At 39.6% G+C, this 25,998-nt stretch overlaps 1 protein-coding gene across 1 annotated transcript in view; it reads left to right on the forward strand.

Moving 5' to 3' along the window:
* Nucleotides 1-25,998, forward strand: part of GRIK2 (glutamate ionotropic receptor kainate type subunit 2) — a 647,718-nt gene that overhangs the window by 4,953 nt on the left and 616,767 nt on the right. Inside the window, exon 2 of the mRNA XM_004767094.2 lies at nt 468-874. Within this exon, the coding sequence (XP_004767151.1) occupies nt 760-874 (115 nt within the window). The 5' untranslated portion in view covers nt 468-759. The remainder of the gene's footprint in view (nt 1-467; nt 875-25,998) is intronic.

Below are 25,998 nucleotides of genomic sequence, written 5' to 3' on the forward strand. Positions count from 1 at the left end.
TAGTCAATTCCTCTGCCTTAGACCACTTCCTTTTTTACAACTCCTAGGCAAAGTGACTTTGGTTTAGCTTGTCATTTTTTAAAATTCATCAGCTGATTGTAAGAAGTCCGTTTGCATACATCAGTTACTCTCTTAGCAAAGACTCTTACGGGAAATAAAAGCAGTTTCTTCCGCGTAAATAAATCCGACTTCTTTCTTGAAACTCAAGGCGGGCGATGAGATCGGTTGCATAAGAGATATTGGGAAGCTTGCTGGCAGGGAGCCTTAACAGGCAAGCAGCTATCTCAATTTTTCTCACTTAATCTTGGCTTCACGTCAGAAGCTGTGCAGCAGTGCAGTAGAATAGGGCCTGGCAAAACCTTTGCGAGCAAAGCGCCTTTTGTGCTGGTACTGTGGTTCGCTACCGACGCCTCGGAGGTTTCCAAGGCTGGATTTCCTATTGATTTCCCCCTCCTTTGCTTCCCCAGGCTCGCGCGGCCGGACGTTGTGGGTGTGCGTGCTGGATTTCTCCCGGATGCTCCCCGACTAACATGGATGTCCCACCATCCCTTGCAGTGGAAGGTTGCTCCTTGGCGCAGTGAGTGAGGAACATGCAGCGATTGCTAATGGGTTTGGGAAGCGGAGACTCCTTCCTCTCTCTGTGACCATGCCGTGATCGTGTCTGCGGCCACCACTCGACGCATCCTCATTCCTACCCGAACCGGGAGCCTAACGCTAGATCGGGGAAGTGGGTGCCGCGCGTGTGGACACAGAAACACCATGAAGATTATTTCCCCGATTTTAAGTAATCCAGTCTTCAGGCGCACCATTAAACTCCTGCTCTGCATACTGTGGATTGGATATTCCCAAGGAACCACACATGTATTAAGATTTGGTAAGATCCCCCATCTCCCTCTGCTGCCTGGTATCCGGCTCCGAGGCAGCCGGATGTAAACAGGCGGGCTCCCTCTGACAGGCGGGTGGGCTCAGGGCATTCCGACCTGTTTGCAGTTCCGGAGCCTCCCGGGGTTTTAAAGAAGCCCCGCGTGTCATTTCATTTCCTTTTCTTTTTCTTTTATTGAAAAAAGAAAAAAGAAAAAAAGCCCCGGGAGGGTGAAATGAGTGCCAGTGTGTGGTAGTGGTCGCTGCGTTACCTCCACACCGCAGCCCGAGATTGGTGATGACGCTGGGGGCACAGCCGGCGCTTGCGCCCGCTTGTCTCCCCGGGAGCCTGGCGGGCTTGGCGGGCGGGAAGCGCGCGCCGGGGCTCCACGCCTCTCCGTTTGCGGGGCTCGAGAGGCAGTACCTGGGAACTCTTCGGCAAGTTGGCAAGTTGGCGTCTGTCCGCTTCGGTCTGGGACCGGGACAGGTCCGCAAGTGAAAGGCGCGAACCCTTTGGATTTCTTTTGTGAACAGAGAGCCTTTTAGGTGAATTTCCCCGCTTTCCCAGCCCCTAGTGCCCTTAAGGGGACACGGCGCTTTTAAAAATAGTGTTGTAAGGTAAAAGCCTCTACTTAGCAAGAGGAGGCTTTTTTTTTTTTTGTTTGGGGCTTTTGTTTTGTTTTGTCTTGTTTTTAACTTGTGAGTCCTCCTCTCACAGCTTTCTGACTGCGCGCGTCCTGATCTAATGAATGATTAACAACGGTGATTGGGGCGGAGAGGAGTCGTGTATGGGAATCTAAGTATGCATCTTTATTTCATCGTGGCATGATAAAAGAGTCGACTGGCAGTTATATACTAGAGGAATCTATCACTTTCCTAAGGTATCAGGGTTCCTGTAGAGCGCTCAGGGAGATCTAAACGTGGGATCCCGTGGAAACGCTGGTCAGAAGGTTTGCTTGGAGGAAATGAAGCGTGGGCAAACTCAGCTGCTGTGGATGGCCAATGGAGTTTTAGTAGGAGCAGAACTAGTGAGGGAAAGTTCCCTTAAGTAGATAAGAAGGAGAGAGGAGAAAGCCAACCTGGTAAATGCTCCCACTGTGGGTGCCTCCTTTGACAGATCAAGTGGATTTAGACCAAAGAGTGCAAGTAACCATATAATCCTGAGCATGTGTTTTTTGAAGTAAAAACAGATCCATTAAGTCAGTCAAATTTAAATTGAAGTGATTGCCTGCATCTCCTATCATGTCCACAGCATCTTCTCTCTTTCCTTTTTCCCATGTGCTTTTTCTGTAATGATAAAATCATCTTTCTCAGGCTTTGTGAAACCAGAGTAGGAATGTTTTTCACATATTAAAAAGGGAACCCTACCTTCCCCTCCCCCATTCAGCACGTTAACACTTGGAGTCCAGAAGGCTGATAATGACAAAGAGAGACAACAGGTTATATCTAAATTCCTACTGTAGCATTTTTTTTCTTTCTTCATGCCTTTAGATGGTACTTAAGCACGTTGCTCTTAGCAACAAGCATCCACAGGAATGCTGTTCCTTTGGATGAGATTAAACAGGTCCCTGTATCATGGAAAATGTGTGTGCGTTCAGCTGTCCTCCTTAAAGCATAGTAAATGTTATAGTATGGTAGTTTTGCCCAATATTTTGAGTAGTACAACCTACTTATTTGGAATAGTGAGGAATCTTCTGAAATGTGTTTGGGAATGAGTGTACCTTAGTGTGTTTGCTTTCGGTCTGGGTGGGGGGGAAAAAAGAAGACTTGGAACAGAAAAACTGCCACCAGTAATCTAAAGATTTAATTATTGCTGGTCTGGTCTTGCAGCACAATATTTGCTGAATCATTAGATTGTTACATTCGCTGATCATTTCATATCTTCATATTAAAAATCTTGGCGACTGTTGCAGAGTGTGTAGCAGCTTTCTAAAAGAGCTGACACACACACAAAAATATATGTTCCTAGACCAATGCTTACTAAGAATGTCCTTAAGAAATAGGAGAGTAGGCAAAGACCTTCTCACAGTGTCTTTTTTTTTTTTTAAGATTTTATTTATTTATTTATTTGACAGGCAGAGATTACAAGTAGGCTGAGAGGCAGGCAGAGAGAGAGAAGGAGGAAGCAGGCTCCCTGCCGAGCAGAGAGCCATGTGGGGCTCGATCCCAGGACCGTGGGATCATGACCTGAGCTGAAGGCAGAGGCTTTAACCCACTGAGCCACCCAAGCGCCCCTCACAGTGTCTTGATACCCTAAACCAACAGCTCAGTTTTTAGATAACCTGTTATTTTCTCCATTAACTTCAAACATCTTCCACATGGAGATCTATTTTCTCTGATTTCTGACCTGGGTTATGGGGAAAGATAGTGTACATTGTAATCAGTAGACCATTTCCCCTGTTGGGACTGTTTGGATGCAATGAGTATTTTGGGGGGTTTTGTTTGTTTGTTTTTTTCCTTCTGGGGAAACTTGTTTTGAGTGGACTGGATGGTCGGTTGGGAGTGTATAAGCCATTCTGGAGAAAGGTTAACTTCAACTTTGACTCAAAGGACCAACCAAAGCCTCACTTAGCTCCTTGTCTTTGTCTTGTAAGGGTAGGGTTTGGATTTGCTGCTGAAACAGCTACCCCTGAAACAGTGGCCTGCCAGGTGCAGGTGAGAAAAGCTGTCTCCACGGAAGAGGTGGCAATTAGTCCTTTTCCCCTTCCCCCACAGGCTAGGCTTGACTAGGAGCTCAGCCACCCAGCAACTCCATTTTGGTGTTATACCAACTCCTGAGCCCTGCTAGGAAGCTTCCCCAGCCCGTCTTCCCCTCAGGTGGTGGAAAACCACCCTCAAGGGCTCTATGCTGTCTTTTCTACCCCTAACCCCCACTCTCCTGGTCCTTTAAACCCTGCCCTCCATGCCCCCTCCCCCCACCCAAGGCCCTGACCCTGTGTCCTCCTTTCAAAGTCTGGATTGAGGAGCTGTCTGCCCTGGGTGCTGACCCTTGCCTCATCCCTTGCATTCTCCACCCCCCACCCCTGCCCCTTCTGGGTACAAAGTTGACTCCCTTGCGCTGGGGCTTTCTTGCTCCTGCTCTCTCATTTCTCTCTCCCTCTTCCTCTCTTTCTCTCTCTCTGGCTCCAGCGCTGCTCTCCCTCCTCTGTCTTATACACACACATACACACACACCCCACACAGGCAAATGCATTCTTGCGCTGCAAGTCTGACACTTTGGTACAATGACTCCTCTCTAGTGCCCCCAAATGTAGGCAGCTATGCCTGGGAGCGCCTCTTTCCTGGCACACACCCCTCCCACTTTGGCTGGCTCCCCCTGAGCTTCACACCCCGGCCTGTTCCTCCTATGGCTTAGCAAACAACTCCAAGAGAACTTGTCTGGAACATTGACCCTAGGGCGGTTTCCCTATGCTTTAAGACAGCCCAGGACAGTAGGGACGTATAGTCAGCCTAGAGTCAGCTCCTCCGAAGCCAGAGGGCTGGCGCCTCTCCGTGGGTTGGGCCGTTTCTGTCTTTGATCCTAGCTGTGCACATCTTGGCTTCTCCACAGCGCCCACCTAGTGAGAAGATATCAGGGGACAAAGTGGATCCCGGACAGTTAGGGTCAGTTTCCCCATTCCAGGTCAGGTCAAACGTTCTCAGAGCCAGCTTTTCCAGGTGCCCGTGAAACCCCCACTCTGGCGGCTACCAGGCTCCGCGGGTCCCAGGGCCATGTAAATGAGGCACCTTTGTGTCTCTGCAGCTGTGTCCTGGTCCCGCGGGTAGTTGGAGAGGGCAAAGGCAGGATCCTTCCGTTCTCGGGGGCTGCCCCCAATACCACAGTCTCCCTGCTGAACTACTGCAGCTCTCGGTACTTGAACACTGCTTCTGTTACAAGAGCCTCCCTTCCTTCCTGTTCCCTTCAGACCTCTGCTTCTGGGAAAGCGTGGGTGTAGAAAGTGGCTCTGCCTGGGGTTCGGTACTGGGCTAGAAATCCCTTTTGTAGTTTGGGGGTGTGGGCATCTCCTTTGAGCAGTCATTCCTCAAGCTGCAGGTCGTTGCCAATCTTCGAGGTCTGGTTATTTTTCAGTCCTGATCTGAACTGGCATTTAGAACGCCAGGAGCGAAGACATCAACCCAAACTTTCTCCCAAACTCTTGGGCAGCTTCTCCAAACTAGTCGCGTCCGAGGAGCTGAGCGTGTGATATAGGCCATTTCTTTCCTCCAGCTGCTTTGACCTAGCTTTTCTGTTAAGCTTGCGGGTAGAACGGCTTTCTTTAAAGGCTTCGCGGGCGAGGTCTTCCCCCAGATGCGCTCAGACCTCCTCGCTACTGCGCACGGGCCAACACTGTGGCGCAGCACGTAGCCACCTCCCAGCACACATGCCGAAGGTGAAGACAGCTAGCTCAGGGACAGCTCAGATAATAAAGCCCACAACGTGAGAAGGAGTGGAAAGAGTTCCTATGGGAATCCCCCTATTCGCTGGACATCCCATGTGCTCCCACATATAATAATTAGTAGCAGATGTACTACGGCATCAAGGAGGGTGAGTGAATTGACTGAGCTTAGAAGCCGCCACTCTCTACAAGTTCTTTGAAAGAGATTTTTCTTCTTTTGGGAGGTGAGGTGGGCGGGAGGGAGGAGTGGCCTTACATCTGGGAGCAGGAAAACTGGCTCTTGAGAGGCGGGGATGGGGGAGTAATAGCGGCTACTGTTTGAAACAGATAAAGCCGGGAACACCTGCTCAGCTGAGCTCTGGAAAGCAGGGGAGGGAAATCTTTCCAAGAAATAGCCAATACAATGGCCACTAAAATATATCTGTTTTTCACTGAAGTTCTCACTTATTCTTAAAGCTTCAAAGACTAACTCTTATGTGATCCATCAACAGAGGCACACTCATTTCAGAAAATGACTTTGAAAAATGATCTTTTCGTCCTCTAGAAATAGCACCCCTTCTCCACCCAGACACATGGAACTCAACACATTTTCAGGCTTTGTGAGGTTGTCTTTCGGAAGTGAACAGGGGTTTATATGTCAGTAGACATTTCTTTAGACAGACACCTTCTGCTTTTTAGTTTAATTCAAATGATTATTGCAGTGTGTTCATTCCCTGAATTCTCAAGTGACACTGTTTCAACATTTACTCAGCACAGGAAAGTTAATGTGACTTGCTCCCACACAAAGGAGGAACATACCATAGACCAAACACAGGATGTATCATTGATTATCAGAGCCCTTTCAAGTCTACTCGCCATTAAATAAAGTGTTGCCTGTGATATAGATGACATAATCTTTGATTTTCCTTTAATTGTCAAAATTTCTGATACAGAAGATGCTTTGCTCTTTTGTAGTACAAATTAAAGGGAGAGGAATTCATTTTTCTCTTTCTGTTCTTGAGATTTTATTGTGTTATTGTAGGTCCACTTACACTTGTTCCCTGAAAATTATCAATATCCATTTTTCCACCTCAGAATAGAAAGCATGGTTCACTGTTCTTCAGCTGCACTGTATTGAAATCATCAGTCCACTGCCTCCATCATACCCAGGGTTTGTGGGAGACCTTAAGTTTTCCCCCAGTAGATTGATCTGATGTGTTGAAATGGAATTGTTGATTGTCTTCTATTTGGGTGATGATGTAGCATTATCTTCTACAGGCATTCAACTCATAGTGCTGTTATCGAGGTACTAGAAATGCTTCAAATGAACCTTAAACCCTAAATCTTAGCATGAAAGGTAAGGTCAAAAGCCCCTGAAAGGGAAGGAAGTAGGTGCATATCATCATTATTGACTGGCCTAGATTAAACACCAAAGAGGAAGATTTCAATCTGATAACGTCATAGGGCTTCCTGTTTTTCTTTGCTGCTTCTACTGACAATTTTGTAAGGTAATTAAATTGGCTGATTGAAGTCACGGTGGTCATGGGGTGATAAAGACCATTTGGATTTAATGGAATTTAAAACAACAGAGCACTGAACACAACTCTTACCGAACAAGAATTTTAATGGCCCATTCTGGGTGCTGACTAAATAGAATGCCCTTAACAAGTTTAATCGAAAGGGCAAGACAGATTAGCACTATCCAGTCTTTATGGTTGAAGATTGGGGAATTAAAATTATCCCTTTAAAAGACTCATTAATGCATTATTAAGATTTAATGTAGGTTAAATAAGCTTTCCTTAGATCTTCATCATATATGTGAACCTAGGTTTAGGAGCAAGTGTCAATAAGAAAATATTTTTAAGAACTGACCTAACAAATTGAATTATATGTCTCCTACTTCAAACACAAAAGGCACTTAAAATTCTTTGAGAGTATACAGGGTATTGAGGGTAAGTGTTGATAATGAATTCTTTTCTGTAACTGAAAAGAACAAATTTGACTTTTTGTTTAAAGTTTCATTATTTTTTTACTTATAAACAAAGCTTCTCTGTGGTAGAAAAACTACAGAGGTAATAAAGTTCTCAGTATAGTCCTAGGTTTTGATCTTTTATGTTGTCTTTTTAATCCTGTCCTTTTCTCTCTCTCTCTCTTCCTAAAAATTCCACATTGGGATTACCACATTTTAACCCACTTAGGTCCCTTCTCCCTCAAAAAAGGGTACTTCCCTGCTTTACACTGGAAACTCTGACAGACAGCCAGTCCCAACATGAAAGTCAAGCCTCCATCTATTATGAGATTATTCACACACTTTCAGCTGTTTCTTTCCTTGTGGAATTGTCTACTGAAAGCTGTCCATTCCTTTGATAATTAAAAAAGAAAAACCCCAAACCCAAGTTTTCATATGAGAATCTTCAAGATTTTAATTGTACACAATTTAAAAATCTGTTTTAAAAAATCGGAGTTGACAAAATCGAAAGCAGCAAGCAGCCTAGAAGTCACCAGTTTTCACCTTCCAGCCCACCCCACATCCCACAGGTTCTCTAAGGAACACAGACTTTTTTCACTCCCTGTTGATCCCCAGACAAATAAGTCTCCTTCGACTCTCGCCTCACAATTTTAGGGCCAAACATTTCATATTGTTGTATTTTCAAAGCAATAAGTTTAAAAGCCATTGGTTTAGTAAAACCAATCTGATAAAACCAATATGAATAGAAGGTTAGAGATGATCATCAAAATCTATCCGTAAGATTTTTTAAAAATTTTCTTGTTATTTTTGTATTTGGCCTTTGATGTACCTCTGCATTTATGACAGCATTCAAATATAGTGTTTGCTTATAGATTGATTTCAACCATTTATTTCCTGAACTAACAACTCAACATTCTTCTCTGGATTTAGTGGAAAGCCAGGTCACTAGACAGCAGCAGGGTTTATGTGTGAAGATCTGAAAAAGTCTGGGGAGGGGCTCTGGGTAGTGGGTTGGTTATGTCTACTTTTGGCTCAGATCATGATCTCACAGTGCTGAGATGGAGCCCTTGCATTGGGCTCCCTGCTCAGCTTCCTGCTTCTCCCTCTCCTTCTGTGCTTTCTCTGTCTCTCTCTCTCTTTCAAATAAATAAATAAAATCTTAAAAAAAAAAAAGAAAGAGTCTAGGAGGCTGTGGCTTTCAGTTATTTTCCCCATGGACACATGTAATTCTGTCAGTCTTCCCTTTTGGTTACACATTTGCCCTCTTCCGTAGCCTTGTTATAAGACAAGTATTTTCTGGAAGGGAGAACACATAGTCTCTAGACCGTAAAGTTAGGCTAAGTTTATTATATTGATTGATTCTGTCTGTGACAGAGATGCTCAGATATAGAAGAGACTACCTCATCCCTAAGGGAGTGCTGAGTGACTAGCACTGATGTGAAGGGGTGACTGAGAAAACAGAGAAACCAAATGGCACTGCATACAGTCTTTTCTAGATTTACTGCCAGACATCTCAGTGCTTTGCAAATTGATTGTTTTGCTTGTATTGGTCCAAATCTTTGAGGATATGTGATTATTTTAAATAAGATGTCAGTGATAGTCTTACATTGACATATCTCTTCCCAACCCAATCAAAAGGATTTTTAAATACTTTGCATACTCTTTAAAAATCAACAAATGACTTTTCCATCACTGAACTAGAACAAGTATTTCTAAAGTGTTGCCTCTAATTCCCATTTCAGTGTCTATCTCAGTCTTCCTACTTTGAGTCCTTGAATGATCACGATGGGAATATTTCTCAGCTTAAATGATCAAACAAGCAAAGCAAATATTAAAGAAATGTCCTGCTTCAGTATGGTCATAGGCATTTGACCTATTTCATGTTGTCTTTTTAATATTGCCTTTCTTTTTACCAACTGAAGTTTCTGTATTCAGATTATCATACCTTGTAATGGAGGCCCTTCCTTGCCCAGAAGAAATGAATATTCTCTCAAGACGAAGGGGGCGTTAGAGATCATCAAATCTAGTATCCTCTGTTTGCTGATGAATTGCCAAAAGCAGTTAAATAGCTTTTCAGGTCGCAGGTAATTAGTTTCAGATTTTACACCCAAACATGAGTATCCTGACTGTTAGTCTAGTGATTTTTTTTCAGTGAATTATGTTATTTTCCAGTGTAGGCTCTCACTCTGTGCTTTCCATCCATTTTAAGAAAAGCCCCTGGTTCTAGGTAGCTCCCCTAAAATTTGTCTACTTTATTTTTTTCATCTTTCTTTCATAGAACATTCTCTCATAGGGGAGGGTTTGGGGAGGGATGGGTTGGCCCAGTGTGGGTATTAAGGAGGGCATGGATTGCATGGAGCACTGGCTATTATATACTAACAATGAATCATGGAACACTACATCAAAAATTAATGATGTACTGTATGGTGACTAACATAACATTAAAAAAAAATTATCTCATAGATTATCCCTTTTCTCTATTTCTCCTTCTTTTTTGTCATTCTCCTTTCTCCTCTGTGCCTGCCAAGATCCTCTTTCCCCTGAGTCCATAGCTTAACCCCTTCTACTCATACAATAAATAGTAATTGAGTACATATTATGTGTCAGGCCAATAGAAATCTAAGACCCAGTTTCTGCCTTAAGGAGTTTGTAGTCTAATTAAAAATATTTTATATAGAGAGGGAGAGGGGCCAAAAAGATATATAATAGTTGTTTAAAGGAGACTATTGTGGATTTGAATTTTTATAGAAGAGATGTGACTCTCACTGGGGCCTATAAAAAATTGTGTGATAGGGAAGGTGGGGGAGGAACTGAGTGTATCACTGACAAAAGACTCAGCACAAGAGAGGAAATTTAGTCAGAAATTAAGAAGGTGAGCTTTGGAAGAGGGAACGGACCAGCTCTGTCCTCCTATTTGTCTTTCTATCTATGGAAGATAGAGAAGGCCTTGCTTTTTCAGAACTTTAATATTTATGTCACAGGATTTCAACTTCTGTATGTAGCCTCTGGAAAGCCATTGAAAGTGAAAGGATGAGCTTTACTTAGTGTGCAACAAGCAGTCAAGTGGTTTCTTAGGCTGCTGCTTGTGTTTTATGAAGAATAAGTGGATCCCCCTTCTCTGTCTTACTGAAATGAAAGCAAAGGACCCATCCTTGTCCTCGATCATTGAAGCCTTTAAGAAGTTCTTGGTCTGGGATCACAGATACCTTTGCAGTGAAACCCTGAAGTGAAATAAAGCAATGTCCTTTTAACACATGGCCAGATGACATGATTAAGTGAAGAAAAGTTTCCTGTTGATCTAAGGAAAAATGCATTGGAGGACAATTTAAAAGTACTCTTAGCTTCTTTGAGGAATAAAAATAAATGGCCTTCAAGAAATTCTCAATGTTTATTGTCTCACTTGAAGAGCTCTTCATACCCTGAAGCATTATATATGTATATCTATATAATAATTATGTATCGCTATATTGCAGTTTATATATATTATGTAATAAAACTATTTTACATTGGAATATAAAGTTAAATTAAATTTAAAAATAATTTTAGTAAAGTTCATTGTTAATAATATTTTCTAATTCTACATGCACTCAGAACCCAGAACTCTTGAGTTTAGCTGTTTGAGTTATGAATGTTACTCTTGATTTTGTCACCTAGTAATCATAAATTAGGAAAAATAATTAAATTGTAGTGGACCTTGGTTTCCATGCCTATAGAATTGATGTTACTTGCTATGTGTCTATCTTGTGAGGATGATATTGGAATTAATAGGAAAATGTATAGAACATTCTGTTTAATAGCAGAAAATGACTTTTAGAATTGAAAGTATTATTGTTTATTTACTGTGTATATTTGAAGCAACGTAGTACTTGTTAATTTCATGTACATTTAATTCAACTTCTTAAACTGTGCATAAACATTAAAATAGTCCGTCTTTTCTAAATTACTCACCAAATATTCTTCTTCAGAATGCACTCGAAACTATTATAAACACATGAAAAGCATTTATCGTCTAATAGAACAAACTTATTCTGAGTTGGTAGTTTTATAGAAGAGCAGGGTCATAATTTCTGTTTCTTCTTTAACATTGTGAGTTTGATTGGCATTATCAAATATGCAGATACAAGTAGGAAACAAGCCATAGCTAACATAAAAAATAATATGCAAAGACATCATGCTAAGTCCTTTCATTTAAGATTTTTCACAACTGCATAGTTTTTCTAGTTTTTGGTCACAAATATTTTCCGGAAAGCTGTGTGTGATTTCATATATACTTCATTCTGCATCCATCTGCCCATGGTGAACTTTTAGCTGTTATTCAAGTTTTGTATTTCAAGTCATGCAAGTGACTGTATTTGATCCATTTGCGTTAATTCAGGAAAGCTACATAAACAGATTTGATACAGTTGTTTGGGATAGATAAGTGGGACTTTTCTATGATTACACTGGCATCTTTATCAAGGAGCTGTGTTAGGCAGTTTTTGTGGAGCTTACTGTTTAAGGCATAATATAGACTATGGTGCTATCCTTACACACCATTAATCTCACTATCTTTCCCAAGGTATTTCTGACTTACCTTTGGCTCTTTTTTCCCAAGATCTACCCAGTGGTAAGGGGCTCAGCATAGAGGTGGGTAGAGACAGGTGAAGGTGCCTCCTTCTCTCCCACCTGCCACATTGGAGAATCCAGGGGGCCATTTGGAAAATTGTATTCAACTTATAATACACTTTAGTGTTTGGAATTTCTTTTTAAGTTTTCAAAACTTCAAAATATTAAGTTTGTTAGGAAAGTTTTTTGGATGTTGAAGATAATGAGGTTTTAGATTCTCAACCATCAAGAGTGGGATCAAGGAGAGGCAGCCTCAAGATTTTTATGATAATCTATAGGAGGAATGGACTAAATACACGTTGAAAAACACTTTCCTATTTTAAGTCTAGTTTTTGGGTTTCCTGGAAACAGCCTGCCCATCATAGCAGAACTGATGCTAGAGCAGGTGAAAATACAGTCGAATTCTGCCTCCAGGGCATGAAGGAAAGAGCAGTTTTCCATTCAGTCCTTTTTTCCATGAGTATTCTAGTTTGATCCCTCACAAAGCCTTCCTGGAGATCAGGGGTAATATTCCAGTCACTCACCATCATCTTGTTCTGTAAGATACACTTCTTTTCCTTTTGCTCTTCCATCCATTGATTGTCTTTTACAATCTGGACCAAGATTTGCTTCTTCTAAAAGGTCTGTGTTTAGACAGGGATTCTGTAGGTTAAATTCAAGCATTGCCAACAGACTTTGATGAGACCAACGGCTCCCAAACCTTGTTTCACTCAGAATGGAAGGAGCTTTAAATAATTTAAATCCCTGGTTCCCAAACCTAGGTATTTTGTGGAAAAAGATGTTTCATTACTTTTATTTAAATTCAAGTTAGTTAACATATAGCATGTTATTAGTTTCAGAAATAGAATTTAGTGACTCATCAGTTGATATAACACCCAGTGCTTGTTACAGGAAGTGCCCTTCTTAATGCCCATCACCCAATTAACCCATACCCTCACCCACCACCCCTCCAGCAATGCTCAGTTTGTTCTCTCTAGTTCAGAGTCTATTACAGTGTGTCTCCCTCTCTGTTTTTAACCCATTTAAAGTGTTTCATTTTTTACCACTGCATGGTTGTAGTACCTTTGCTTTTTTTTTTTTTTTTTTTTAACTCCTATGTAATATACATAAAAGAAACAAACTCTAAAGGCAGGTTGAAAATCAGTTACTGAGCTAGATGCTCCAAAGAGTTTTGTCCTTATAATTTACACTTCCTCTGTTTATGATGGGCAGATGGTTCAGTTTTCTGGATTAGCAGTTGATGATCATGACTAGATTGTATATAACCATGAGTAAATTTTATAGGTGAAGATCGTGGCTTAGATATTTTATTACTTCTCATAACATACATGGTGTTGTTCTCACAGCATACCACTGGGAATGCTGACTGATTCTTTTAAACCTAAGCATTTGAATAGTCATACTCATATAACTGAGCCCAGAGCCCAAAGAGATATTAAACAGGTGTTATTTTCCAAATAATGTTTAAGATGTTGTATAGTTGTGGGACCTTTCCCTCCTAACCTCCTACCTAGGGAGTCCCAAATAGATCAATTTAAAATTTAGTTTCCCCCAAGTCTATCAGAAAATAATTCTGGTAGATAGTTGCTGTAGGACACTGATTTGGTTGCCAAGAATACATGTAAATAGCCTGGAATCTAGGCTAAAAATAGAGTCTAACCTAGGTTGTGTTCATTAGAAACCTCTTGGATGATTGTATGCTCACCCCTACTTCCTGCTTCATTGCTCTGATTACAGTCTCTGGGTCATTCTTAAGTCATGGTGCCAAGAGTTGAAATCTGGACATGATGTTTGAATTGAAACCAGAATGCTCTTATGTATTTGTTTAAGGTAGACATTGTCAATAATTTCATATGCCACTTCAACATTAAAACTGATAATATTTTTGTCCAAATTATTGGTAAATACGTATTTGTCATATTTGCTGCCTACTAGGTTTAAACCTTAGTTTGTTAAGATTATTCCTATAATTTAACTTGCCGTTTGGGAGACTATATAGAATTATATAGACCAGACATTTCATTGATGGTACAATTTTAGTACATGTAGATTGGTTAAATATTCTAATGTATTAAAATCATCATAATCACACGATAATCATAGTTTTAAGACAAATTCTGAAGGAATTCATCAGATTAAGTTCACCATTCCTTAGAAGTTTCTTTTTTTTTTAATTGGGCTAAACAATATTTACTAATTTGTGTTCAAATGTTATAAAGTCTTTTAATTAAAACAGTTCAGGGGGCATTTAACAATTGAGAACTTGTAAATACATAATTTCAGAAAAATGTATCTGCTGGTGTGCAGTTCTTTGGAAGACAAATTATGAAAAGTTATTTTATATGACATGATTTCACAGTATGTTTTATTCACATATATTCATCTAATTGTAGTTCCAGAATTACTATGTTTTTAACCTCTCCATTTGTGTAGGATGAATTTATATATATGTAGGATATACAAAATGCTCACAATAGAAGAAAAATTAATAAATTCACATTTGCTCAAGGGTATTCATTTATTGGCTTTAGATTGGAATCTCTGACTTTTTAAACTTGTTAGCCACAAGTAAATATTAATAGAAGTGAATTTCTCTAAGTTCATTGAATTTTATACATCTTTTATTTCCTAGCAGGTAGCCAGACTACATCAGCATTTTCAATACAAAGAAGGATAGAATTTTAGCTGGGATTTCAAAGTGCCATAGTTTATAAGCAAACTGGGAAGAGAATTTTAACCATCCAATTTGTTTATTGTTCTTCTATATTGTATCTATTATAAGGCCGCTAAACTTGAATATAAAATATCCCTGCATATTAATAAGAAAAAGCCCTATTTAGTGTAAGTAATCTCTTTCCTCTCTTTTATTAAAATTATTCTTCAAGGAGGAGTGATAAAGCTAAATTGTTTATCAGAAGATAAAACAATGCTTTGTACTATGGTTGTAAGGAGGATGCTGAAAGCGTCCTGTCAACTCCCAGTTTTGATTCCATTTTTAATTGAAATTAAACATTTAATTAAAAATTAAATTGCCATTCAATTCACCAAGTACTGGTGAATTTACCAGATACCAATGCTGAAATTATTGAACACTCTCAGTATTGGGCATGTTCAATAACTTCGCATTGGTATCTGGTTCAGCTCTTTGATTATTGACTTAAAACAGTATTTGAGAAGCAAGATATAATTAAAGCTTCTGTAAATATGAAAGTTTCCTGAAAATATGGTTGATTATTAAAAAAAATATATTATATGAAGATTCCTAATGGTGCCGTTTTTTAACTGACAGGCAGCAAGATGTATGTTCCTCTTTTCTTTTTTTAAAGATTATTTATTTATTTGAGAGAGAGAGAGAGAGAGAGCGAGCCTAAGCAGGGAGGGGACAGAGAGAGAACCTTCAAGCAGACTTCTTGGGTACAGAGTCCAATTTGGGGCTCAATCCCAAAACCCTGAGATTATGACCTGATCAAGATTTGGCCACTTTACCCACTGAGCCACCCAAATGCCCAAGATGTGTGGTTCTCAATTCCATTCAACAGGTTCTTTTTCAATATTTTATTCCAGTACATTGTTAGAATGAAAATTCATCTTATTGGCTTTTAAGGAATTTACATTTAGTTTGATATAATGTTTAAAATGTACATATTTGGAAATAACTGTGCTCTAATATTTAAAGGAAATACATTAACTCTAATATATACCATATAATATACTGCATATTTCTAATATATACATATCTATAATATTTACATCTCTGTGCAAGCAACTACTACTTCATTTCATTATCTATTCATTCATTCTTTTGAACATTTATTTAACAAATGTTTAATTGATTACCATATGCCAGATACTGTGGTGGGCTCTAGAACACTAAGAATTTGAGAGTAGAAAGAACAGGGTCCCTGCATCATGGACCACACACACACACACACACACACACACACAGGTGAAGAGAGAGAAAGGGAACTAGTCTAAATTATTTAAAGTATTTGAGTACTATATTAGTTAGGATGTAGACTCAGTGACATATCATGGAAATATCCCTCTACACCCTGGAAAATGAAAACAAGACAAGATAAATATTCACCTCTCTTTACACACGAGTCTAGATGTGGGTAGTGCAGGGGTGGTGTACTGGTTCTACAGCTTTCTGGGGTTCATGGTGTTTCCAGTTCTCTATTCTAGCATCTGGGTCTGTCATCTGGTGTGGCCTTTCTCATAGGTTAAAGTGGAGTTTTAGTGATCTCATGTATCTTCCTTGTAGCAAGATGGACGGACACCTTCTGAATCTTGTACAGAGCTTTTACCTAACATCATGTGGCTACAACTGAGCAAATAGGAGGCTGAGAATTGAAGTCCTATAGTGTGAAATGTGCACAGCTCTTCAGTACATTGTTAGGGTCTATACCTACGGAAGTCACAGAGAGTGAATACTAAAGCACCGCTGCTATACTCTGTCCTGAGCAACCAAGTAAACATGTTAGGAAGGAACTTTTTAGAATTTTTAATGTGTGTGTGTTTGTGTGTGTGTGTGTGTGTGTGTATGTGTGTGTGTGTGTGTGTGTGTAGTCATAAAGTAATGCTTTGTAGCACATTTGGAGAATATAGAGAAGTATAAAATTGAAAATAAAACTTCTCATAATTACGACATTGAGCCAAAAAAACCATTATCATTTTATTTCTATTTACTAGCTTTTTAAAAAATTAGAGCAAAATACTTTGGTTGAGTATCAGGGTAATACATATTCATTGCAGAAAATTGAAAATATATAGAAAATCATAATGTAAGTATATATCACCTATGACCTCACCATAGGTGACATTTTGAGGTTTATCCTTGAATTTTACCGTACATGTTTGTTACTTTTATTCACTCAACAGTTTATTGGGATTTTTTTTTTAAAGATTTTATTTATTTGACAGATAGAGATCACAAGTAGGCAGAGAGGCAGGCAGGAGAGAGAGAGGAGGGAGCAGGCTCCCCTCTGAGCAGAGAGCCTGACTTGGGACTCCATCCTAGGACCCTGGGATCTTGACCTGAGCCGAGGCAGAGACTTGAACCCACTGAGCCACCCAGGCGCCCCACCAAGTATTTTTCTATAACAATTTTTAACAGTGTGTGGCTTTCCATCATAGAGATGTTTGTCATTCATCAACCAGTCCCTCTATCATAGGATCATGAGCTTGGGTTTTGGGTTTAGACATACCTGAGTTTGAACTTGGCTCTGCTTCTGTGAGTTATATGACTGGCATGTGTTGCTGAGTCTTCCCAAGTTTCCTTACCTGTAAAATGGGAATATTAATATTATCTACCATACATGGTTATTTTGGGGATTAAAACAGGTAAACACATACAGTGCTTAGTGATGTGCCTGACATGTAAGTACCTAACAAGTGTTACAATCTGTCAATCATTTAATTGATTTTGCCACACAGAGTACTTGATTTTGGTAATTGGTTCAGGCTCATTTAGATCAGATACTTGTGGATCTTGTGCTGTCCTCACAAGGGCAGTTGGACCCCACAGAAGTTCTGGGATGTCCCTCAGGTCAGTGGGTTGCCCTTTAGGAACATGAGGGACCAGATGGTCGACCGGAACCCAGTAGACCATTAGACAGGTGACATATAAATATCATGATGTTTCTCTGCAGCTGTAGACCTGGTCCTCTCTCAGTGCTTCCAAGGATCAGGCCCTGTAGCATCTATGATGAGCTGGGGCCAGGGGAGGAGGAGCGATGGTTGCACAACACTCCTCTCTTTGCTTTTTGATTTGCTAAGCAAATTCCATGTGTTTTACTTGCTAATGATATTATCATCCCTGATGCTTCATTATTTTCTGTAGGGAAATAGAGTTGTTTGGGGCTTTCAGGAAATTAAATTGAACTTCAAAAGCCACTTCCACATAACAATTAACATTTGGAAATGGGTAATTCCTCAGGGTATGTTGCTAGGTTAGTTTTACCTAGCATTTTTCTTTAAAGGGTATTCTCTTAAATAGTAGATTTATTTGTTCTATTTATTTGAGATGATATTTTAAAAAACTGGACACATTAAGGTTTCATAAATCCCTGGTAAAATGGTATAAAAATGTGTGGCTGGAGACTTTAAGCCAGAATAATGCTGTGATCTAGAGTGGGAAATTGTAGGTCACTTATCTGGGTTCTATATTTGAGAGGGCTCCATATCACAGGAAGGAGGTATCTATTGGCCTGCTCAGAAGGGAGTGGTTTTACTGCCAGTACAGCAGCAGTGCCTGAGGGTGACTTCCAAATGCATAAGAAGGCAAATTTTCATGTGGCTGGTGGACACTATCCCCTTCCTTTAATAGTCTGTGGATCTGTGCACATTTCACACTATAGGACTTCAATTCTCAGCCTCCTATAGTCTTTTCTAGTTACCCTGATGTGCTCTTCCTAATCTTTTGAGTCGCCTTTATTTTTATTTTATTTTTTATTGTGTTCAGTTAACCACTGTATAATACATAATTAGTCCTTGATGCAGTGTTCAGTGATTCATTAGTTAAGTATAATACCCAGTGCTCATCATAGTTAGGGTGTCTTTAAATTCAATATTTTCTGATTCACCCATAAATGGATACTTCCACAGTGGAATCTTATATCCTAATCACTCCACCTCCCCATAAAAGGATACGGGTACAGAATTCTTCTTTGAATATTGTCACACATCAGCTTTTAAGAGTTGTTTCCAAGTTATGAGAGCCACAACCCATTACCAATAACCTTCTTTCGCCAGGAGCCTGATTCCAGACTGATCTGAAAAAGCATGGATTATGGGGTCTGAAAGATTGGGAATCCAGAACCAAGTCCATCACTTATAAGGTATATAACCTAGGGCAACTCACTCAGCCTTTGAGTCTCAATTTTCTTATTTAAAAATTAAGGATAATAACACCTCACTTACAGGATTCTTATGAGTCTTACAATGAAATTGGTCCTTGTACTTGGGAAGCATTCAGAAATATATCCTCTTTGTTATCCTGAAAATCTGAGTGTGGAAGAGCCGTTGAGCAATAAACAGGGTAGCTCTATATTCTGCAAGAGCCTGTCTGTCAAATGCTGAGTTCTGTGTGTTTATTGACTGCTAGCTTCAGCTTCTTTGCAGCTGAGAAACAAATTCCGCCCTAGGCTTTTATACCCGGATCAGAGAGGAGGAAGGCAGGCACCTGTAATTATAGCAGCAGTGATGAGTTGTAGCTGAATTGCATAGTGTGTTAAGGCTTTTCTCTGCTGCTTGGCTTGGGTATTGCTATAGTGATTCTGGGAGTAACAGACAGTATTTTAGTAAGTATTTGTCTTTCTATTTTCCATCCTAACATAATCCTAGAATCTCTACAGACATGCAAGTGTTCTTTTGTTGCTCTCTGGCAGCAGATAAAAGAGCCTATTATGATAAAGTAGTCTGTGCAGAGCTTCACAGCCCTTTTAGGGACTGGTGCTAGATTACCTATGGAAGGGTAGAGTGAAGACAGTTTTTGCACTGACGTTTGTAAAATCTTAGATTCACGTTTCCGTGAAACAAATACTACTCTACAGAAGTTTGAGACTCTAAGCCTTACAAATGCTTGTCTCTTGTTTCTTCATTTGCTTTCTTCACGGTGATGAGTCAAGAAGGCAGCTCACATTAGATCTTTACGAAGAGGTATGATGGGGTGGTTGGATTTTCTATGAGGGTGAGAGTTGGACAGGTGAGGTTATGTGGGAGGGAGCTCCTGTGTTCCCTCTGCTAATCCCCTTTCATTAATCACTCCGCTTGTTCCTCTTTCCCCACATTCTCATAATAGAACATTGATGTGCTCAACATCAATTGAACGAGAAATAGCTATTCAAAACAGCATCTGCAAAATGATATTTATGAAATCTAAAGGAAAATGAGCCCTCACACCCAGGTAATTTACCATTTTCTCATTTATTGGATAGCCCCAGTAACTGGGTCACCTTGACATGCCAAAGGAATTTAAAACCTTTACTGGAACTTATCAAGTGTGCTATTTTAATATGGTCATATTTACACGACTTCCCTTGCTTTAAGAGCAGAGATAAGTCTCAACTATCTGTGCCCAAGATAGGAATAAGAGAGCCTCTTATACCGCTGACATTATTTTCTCTCCTCTCTTCCCTGACTCATTCACTCATTCCTTCCCTATCGTGAACAGCTATGATGCCGTGTCTTTTTTTTTTTTTTTTTTCCTTTCCCTTCCTTAATCTAGGCAGCAGGCTGGCTTTAATTACTTCTCTTACTTGTTCTAGCACATGCTCTTTTCTTCTTATGGGTATAGGGTCTTTTCCCATCACCCTTCTGCCATTCCAGGATTCACTTCCATTTCCTTCTGCCCATAATTATCCTATTCTCAGTCTGTCTCTTTCTCTGTGTAGCTAGTGGCTTTGTTAAATAACCAAAATCTTATGGAGGCCTATGCAGAGAGGCTGGGGCGTTGGTGGTGGAGGTATCTGGGCCATCTGGTAATGTAAAGGGATGGCTGAGGTCCTGACATGGACTGTGCGGCTACAGTGACCACATCTTAGTTAACACACATGTATGATATGTAGGGGTAGACTTTTAGGGACAGTGGAATAGTGTGGTTGAAACTGAGACTGTTCACTACATATTACATGAAGAATACTTATATGTGTTTTGCATCTTATATGCATCTGTGCATACAGTATTTAGTCCCCATAATAAGCCGGAGAAGTAGGTGCTGTTGATTTCCTTTCCCAGTTGAGAGAACAGGCTGAGAAAGTTTGAGTAGTTTCCCCCAACTATCCCAGATGTTGAGTTTGAAGCTGCTTTAGACCTCTAACACTATTTTCTGACCCTTTCATCTCAATGACTTTTAGTAGAATTTAGTGGAATTTTGCTATTATTAGATTGGCATATGAGGTTCCCCGAGTGTACTGTTGGAATTAGAGCAGGTGTTACCTGTTAGAACAAGAACATCTTCCTCAGCGGCGAGAACCATTGGTGTTTTGAAATGATTCTTATGTAACCTTTCCCAATTTTGGCTTACTCACTACATAGAGAAATCACATAGTAGAACACAAATTAATCTAATTTCTAGAGTTGGACAAATTTCAGATGATAATAATAATGGTGAAACTAACAATAATGATGTTGGTTACTTTTCACCGAATATCTACAACATGCCAGATACGATGCAAGGTCTTTTTTTTTTTTTTCATATATTATTTCATTCAGTCCTCAGAACCAGTGCATCACCCCCATTTTAAAGACAAGAAAACTGAGAAGATAGGTGATTTACCTGGGGCTCCACACCTAGTTAAGTGTTGGGGTGAGAATTTAAATGTGGGTCTCTCTGGTTCCAGAGCCCATTTCCCTAGTTTGTCATATGCACTTGCTATGGCTTCTGGGTATGAATAAACTCAAAGAATTTAAATGCCTACATTATATTTATCCATTCATTTATACATATTAACTCATAAGCACATTAAGTAAAGTCACATACAATTGCTAATATTTGGCCATTTTGGACCAAGAAAAATGGTAATTTTGTGCAGTTTAATACAGCGTTTCTTAAAATGTGGTCTCGGGACTACTAGCAGCAATGGCATCTGGGAACTTGTTAGAAATGCACATTCTCAGGGGTGCCTGGGTGGCCCAGTCTGAAGTCTGCTGAGCTTTGGACTCTGGTTTAGTTCAGGTTATAATCTCGGGGTTTTGAGATCTAACCCCACCTCGGGCTCTGTGCTCAGTCTGCTTGGAGTTTCTCTCTCCCTCTCCTTCTGCCCCCCTTACCACTACTCCTGACCTGTGCTCTCTCTCTCTCTCTCAAATAAATAAATAAATCTTAAAAAAAAAATACAAATTCTCAGATCCCACCTCAGATCTGCTGCATCAGAAACTGAGGATGGGGTTTAGTAATCTGTGGTTTAACAACACTTCCAGTGATTCTGATACCCACTAAAATTTGAGAACTACTAGTTAATATATTATTGAGCAGCTACTCCATGCCAGGTGCTGTATTAGTCATTGTTTATAGCATGAACAGAAATGGACATGCCCTCAGATAATTTATACTCTACTCTAAGGGCAGATATCTTGCCCTCAGATAATTTATACTCTAGTGTAAAAGGACAAAGTTTTGAGTAGCATAAATATCACATTATTCTTTTTAGAGATATTTATATTTTTATTTAGATTTCTAGATCTCTGCCAAATGACTGGAATCTTCAGAGGCAAAATTAAAGTGAAAAAAGGGTTATCTTCCCATGACATGGGAAGGTAAGGTCAAGCAAGACCAACACAGATCCAGGTTGAGGGTGTGGGAACAAAGGTAGGGCTGTGCTCAGCACTATCAAATCTAGACAGCTTGGGGGCCTTCTCTGCTCTCTTTCTTACTCTGCTTCTAGGGGTGCTCTGTTGCATTTTGAGGCCCTGTTGGGAGTGGGAGGAGTACACTAAGTCCTCTTTTCACCACAAGACAACTAAGAATGTTTGAAGTAGGACTTGGTCAACCTCCAGCCATCTGGTTCATCAAGCTACAGATCTGCCTGCCTCTTGCTCTGGGAGCTTCATTTTGTGGGCAAATGGCAAGGTCTCAGAAAAGACTTCATTCCACAGTTAGTGTTTCTCTCTTCAGTAAGCTATCAGCATGATATATAGGATGGGTGGCCTTTAGCAGCGTAGAGGTTGGTCTAGGATACAGTCACACAGAAGGAAGAGGAGAAGGCAGGGGTGAGTGGGTATGAAGAGCAAAGACTGGGACCGTTCCATTGTCTGGGTCTCTGCCAGTCTGAGGGGTGTGTTCCTTAATATATGCTCACTAATACTTTGTTATCCCAAAGGGAGACATTCCTAATGCTTTTCTATTAACCAAGGCATGAGTCTTGAAAGTTTAAAGAACATTACTTTCCTGAATAAGATTTTAAAGTTAGAATCATTCTGGGTTCATATTTTCTTATTTCATTACTAGTCAACTTTTTATAAACAATACTTAAGTACAAGTCATGCAGCTAGAGTAAATTTTATTTTTTGTTTGTTTGTTTGTTTTGGTTTTGAAAGCATTTCTAGGTCATTTGTGCCACCCCCCCCCCCACAAGAGAATAAACATCTGATGTATATTCTCTTTTTAACAAAACAAAACAAACCAGTCTTTTAAAGCAATCTCAAGTAAATGAACATTGAATCTCACTTGCATTCCCTTCCTTCCATCGGTAACAACTTAGAAAATAACTTGACAGACTATTTCATGATGGAATTAGAACCTGAAGGTATGCGGGGGAAGGGTGGATGCTTTGCGATGACTTACATTTTAAGTACTGATGGCACTTTTTTCAATGACATTAAGAAGGTTGCTCCTATTATTAATACTTAATTTGAATTAAATCCCAAAATGTAATTCCAGCCTTGTTATAGGAGAAATAATTCATCTACACAAATAGCAGCAATTGTGTACTTAGTAGGCAAGCAGAATGCTACTCACGCATCAGGAATGGAAGTCCTACCTCTGAGAATTCAGAAGAATGCTCTATATGAATAGTGCGGGTTTTCACCCCAGTTGATTAACTTATACCTCTTCTGCTTTTACAAAGTGGGGAGAAATTCTAAAGGTTGTGAAATCAATGCAAGCTGCTCTTAGATTGTATCCTTTGCTTGAAATCAGGATCCAGATTCTTCTCATTCCCTGAAAGACAAATCACATTTTTCTCCTGGAGTCGTTCAGAAATTCCCAGAGTATGTTCAAGTATGACATGAATAATTCATTTTACTCACTACACATTACAGCACTTAACAAAGGCTGCGGCTAGAATCCCCTCCTCAGGGAAGCTAATTTGGAGCATCATTACAGCTCTGATTTCACAATGTTTAGTGGTTTTATGACCTACCTGATGAAGTCCTCCCTTATTCTTCAGTCCTTTTGGAGAAACACTTCAAGTTTAAAATTTCACTGAGTACATTCTTGGAAGGAAATAATCCCAGACTTTCATATTTACTCCACCACTACTCTCAAGTAAGATGAAAAAAGAAAAAGAAAAAAAATAAACAAAGAGACACTTTTCAATATAAATTCAATCTACTGCTCACAAATTTTTCCTTACCATTGAAAATCAAATGGGATGATTTTAATGTCATATTTATATTTCTCCCTGAATTATTCAACATTGGAACATGACCAGGAAAACTAATTATGTGAATATATATGTATTTGTAGACATTTCTTAGAACTCTTTATGGAATCTTGTGTATTTTCCTTGATTTATAGTATATTCCCTACTTATGGCTCTTGTGGGAATTCATAGGAAGGTTCATGGTGCCATAATACCTCAGCGCTATAATTTATTACCCAATGGGATGTGTCCTACCAGAGAGCAGATGGGCCTGTGCATTGTAGCACATGTAGAAATACAAGAAGTCAAAAGGCGATGTTGACTACTTGGCTGTCCACCCATGAACTTCAGACTTTGTGCCTTTACTTTCTCTATCAATCCACAACCACACAACACAAACCCTTGGCCAATTTGAACACTCTTAGGCTGGAATGAAGGAATTCCTCAATGATTCTCTATAGCGCACAGCTGAGTATCTTTTCCAGACTGACTTTGTTTCAGCCTTCTAGACAGAACCCCGTTTTACTCTTGTGGATGGGTCAGGTAAGCTTTTTCTTAGGTATACTTTAAAAAACGCTAGTAGGTATCCCCCAAAAAGAAAAAGAAAAATAAACTTCTTTATTTTTCAGGGCACTTGGCCAATATGCATATGAAAAGATGTTCAGTTTACTAGCAGTAAGGGAAAGGCAAATTGGAAGTAAGTGATATATCACTTCACACTCATCAGCCTGACAGAACCAGAATAGAGTTGTAGAATCTAATGCTGACTGGGATGTGGGGGAAAGGGTACTTCATACAATCCTGCTGGAAATGTGAAGCATACAGCCTGTTTGCAAAGCAATCTGGCAGCATCTATTAAAATTAAATATACACATGAAAGCTTTATACTCATAAGATCCTATTCCATAGAAATAAAAGCACTATGTATAAAGATGCAAGTAAATGGGTGTTTATTTCAATGTTGTCTGTTACGACAAAAAAAATGGAAATATAGTAAATTTCCATTAATACGAAAATCATGGAATAAGTTATGTCATTCTTATGTAATATTATGCTACTATTAAAAAGAACAAATTAGTACTATACCGGATGACTTAGAGAGCTTTCCAAAAGATATTGTTAGATGAGAAAAGCAATAAATAAACAAAACAAAACCAAAATACATACCTATGTAACAATATGTAATGTGCTGTATAATAACATGCAATATCTAATAAAGTATAACATGTATAATATTTTCCTCCTTTTTTCAGTAAAATAGTGATAAAAATCCCTATATAAATGTATATGCTTATGTTGTATCTATCAGTGTGCTGTGTATTCTGTGTGTGTATTTTTGCTCATGTGTTGGTAAGTGTAGCTCTGTGTGAAGTTACATAAATACAGAGAAAAAGCCACTGATTATTTACATAGCTGACTGGAAGAGAAGAGGCATAGATATATATGAGAAATGTGGGTGTAAATGGGGAGACCAAAGGGAGGAATCAAACAAAAATGATAAATGAAGGACAAGGAAGAAGACATATGAAAATACTTAATGCACCTGTGTGAACAGCTGTATATATGTGTCCTTACATGTGGAAATTAAAATATTCTCTGAAAAACTCCCAGTTATTCAAAGCTTAATACATATTACCTTAATCCGATGGTTTTCCTCTGATTTTGACAGAGGATGTAGGAGGAAAGAGAGGTGATTTTCAAGGGTGGGGCATTGAAAGAGAAAGGGAGTGTAGATTGAGTGGAATTTGGAAGAAGGATGGGCTTTTGAATCCTGAAGAGATTGGAAAGTAAATAGATACCTTTTCTCTATTTTGGCATTTAATTGAGAATTGTGCCTTTAGGAGCAGAAATGAGCTGGCTCCAAGTCAAGTTGAAGAAATCCTGCCTTACATAGCTTATTCCCATTTTTGTAGAATGGCTCACTAATCCATGTTATCCTTGACATTTCTAGGGAATTGGGTTCTTTACAGAATAGGACAGCACTAAGCTATTATTTATCTTTAATAAAGCACTTATTAAAGCTTTGACCACTTGGACAGTCTCGGTCGCTTTCCATGGGAAGCTTCCCCAAATTTGGAGCACAGCTTTGGGTGACTGTGGGAGTGGAAAATGTCTAGAGCCTGAG

This window comes from Mustela putorius, unplaced genomic scaffold (assembly GCF_011764305.1).
Source record: "Mustela putorius furo isolate JIRA1106 unplaced genomic scaffold, ASM1176430v1.1 tig00000759_pilon_pilon_pilon, whole genome shotgun sequence".
Taxonomy (NCBI): Eukaryota; Metazoa; Chordata; class Mammalia; order Carnivora; family Mustelidae; genus Mustela; species Mustela putorius.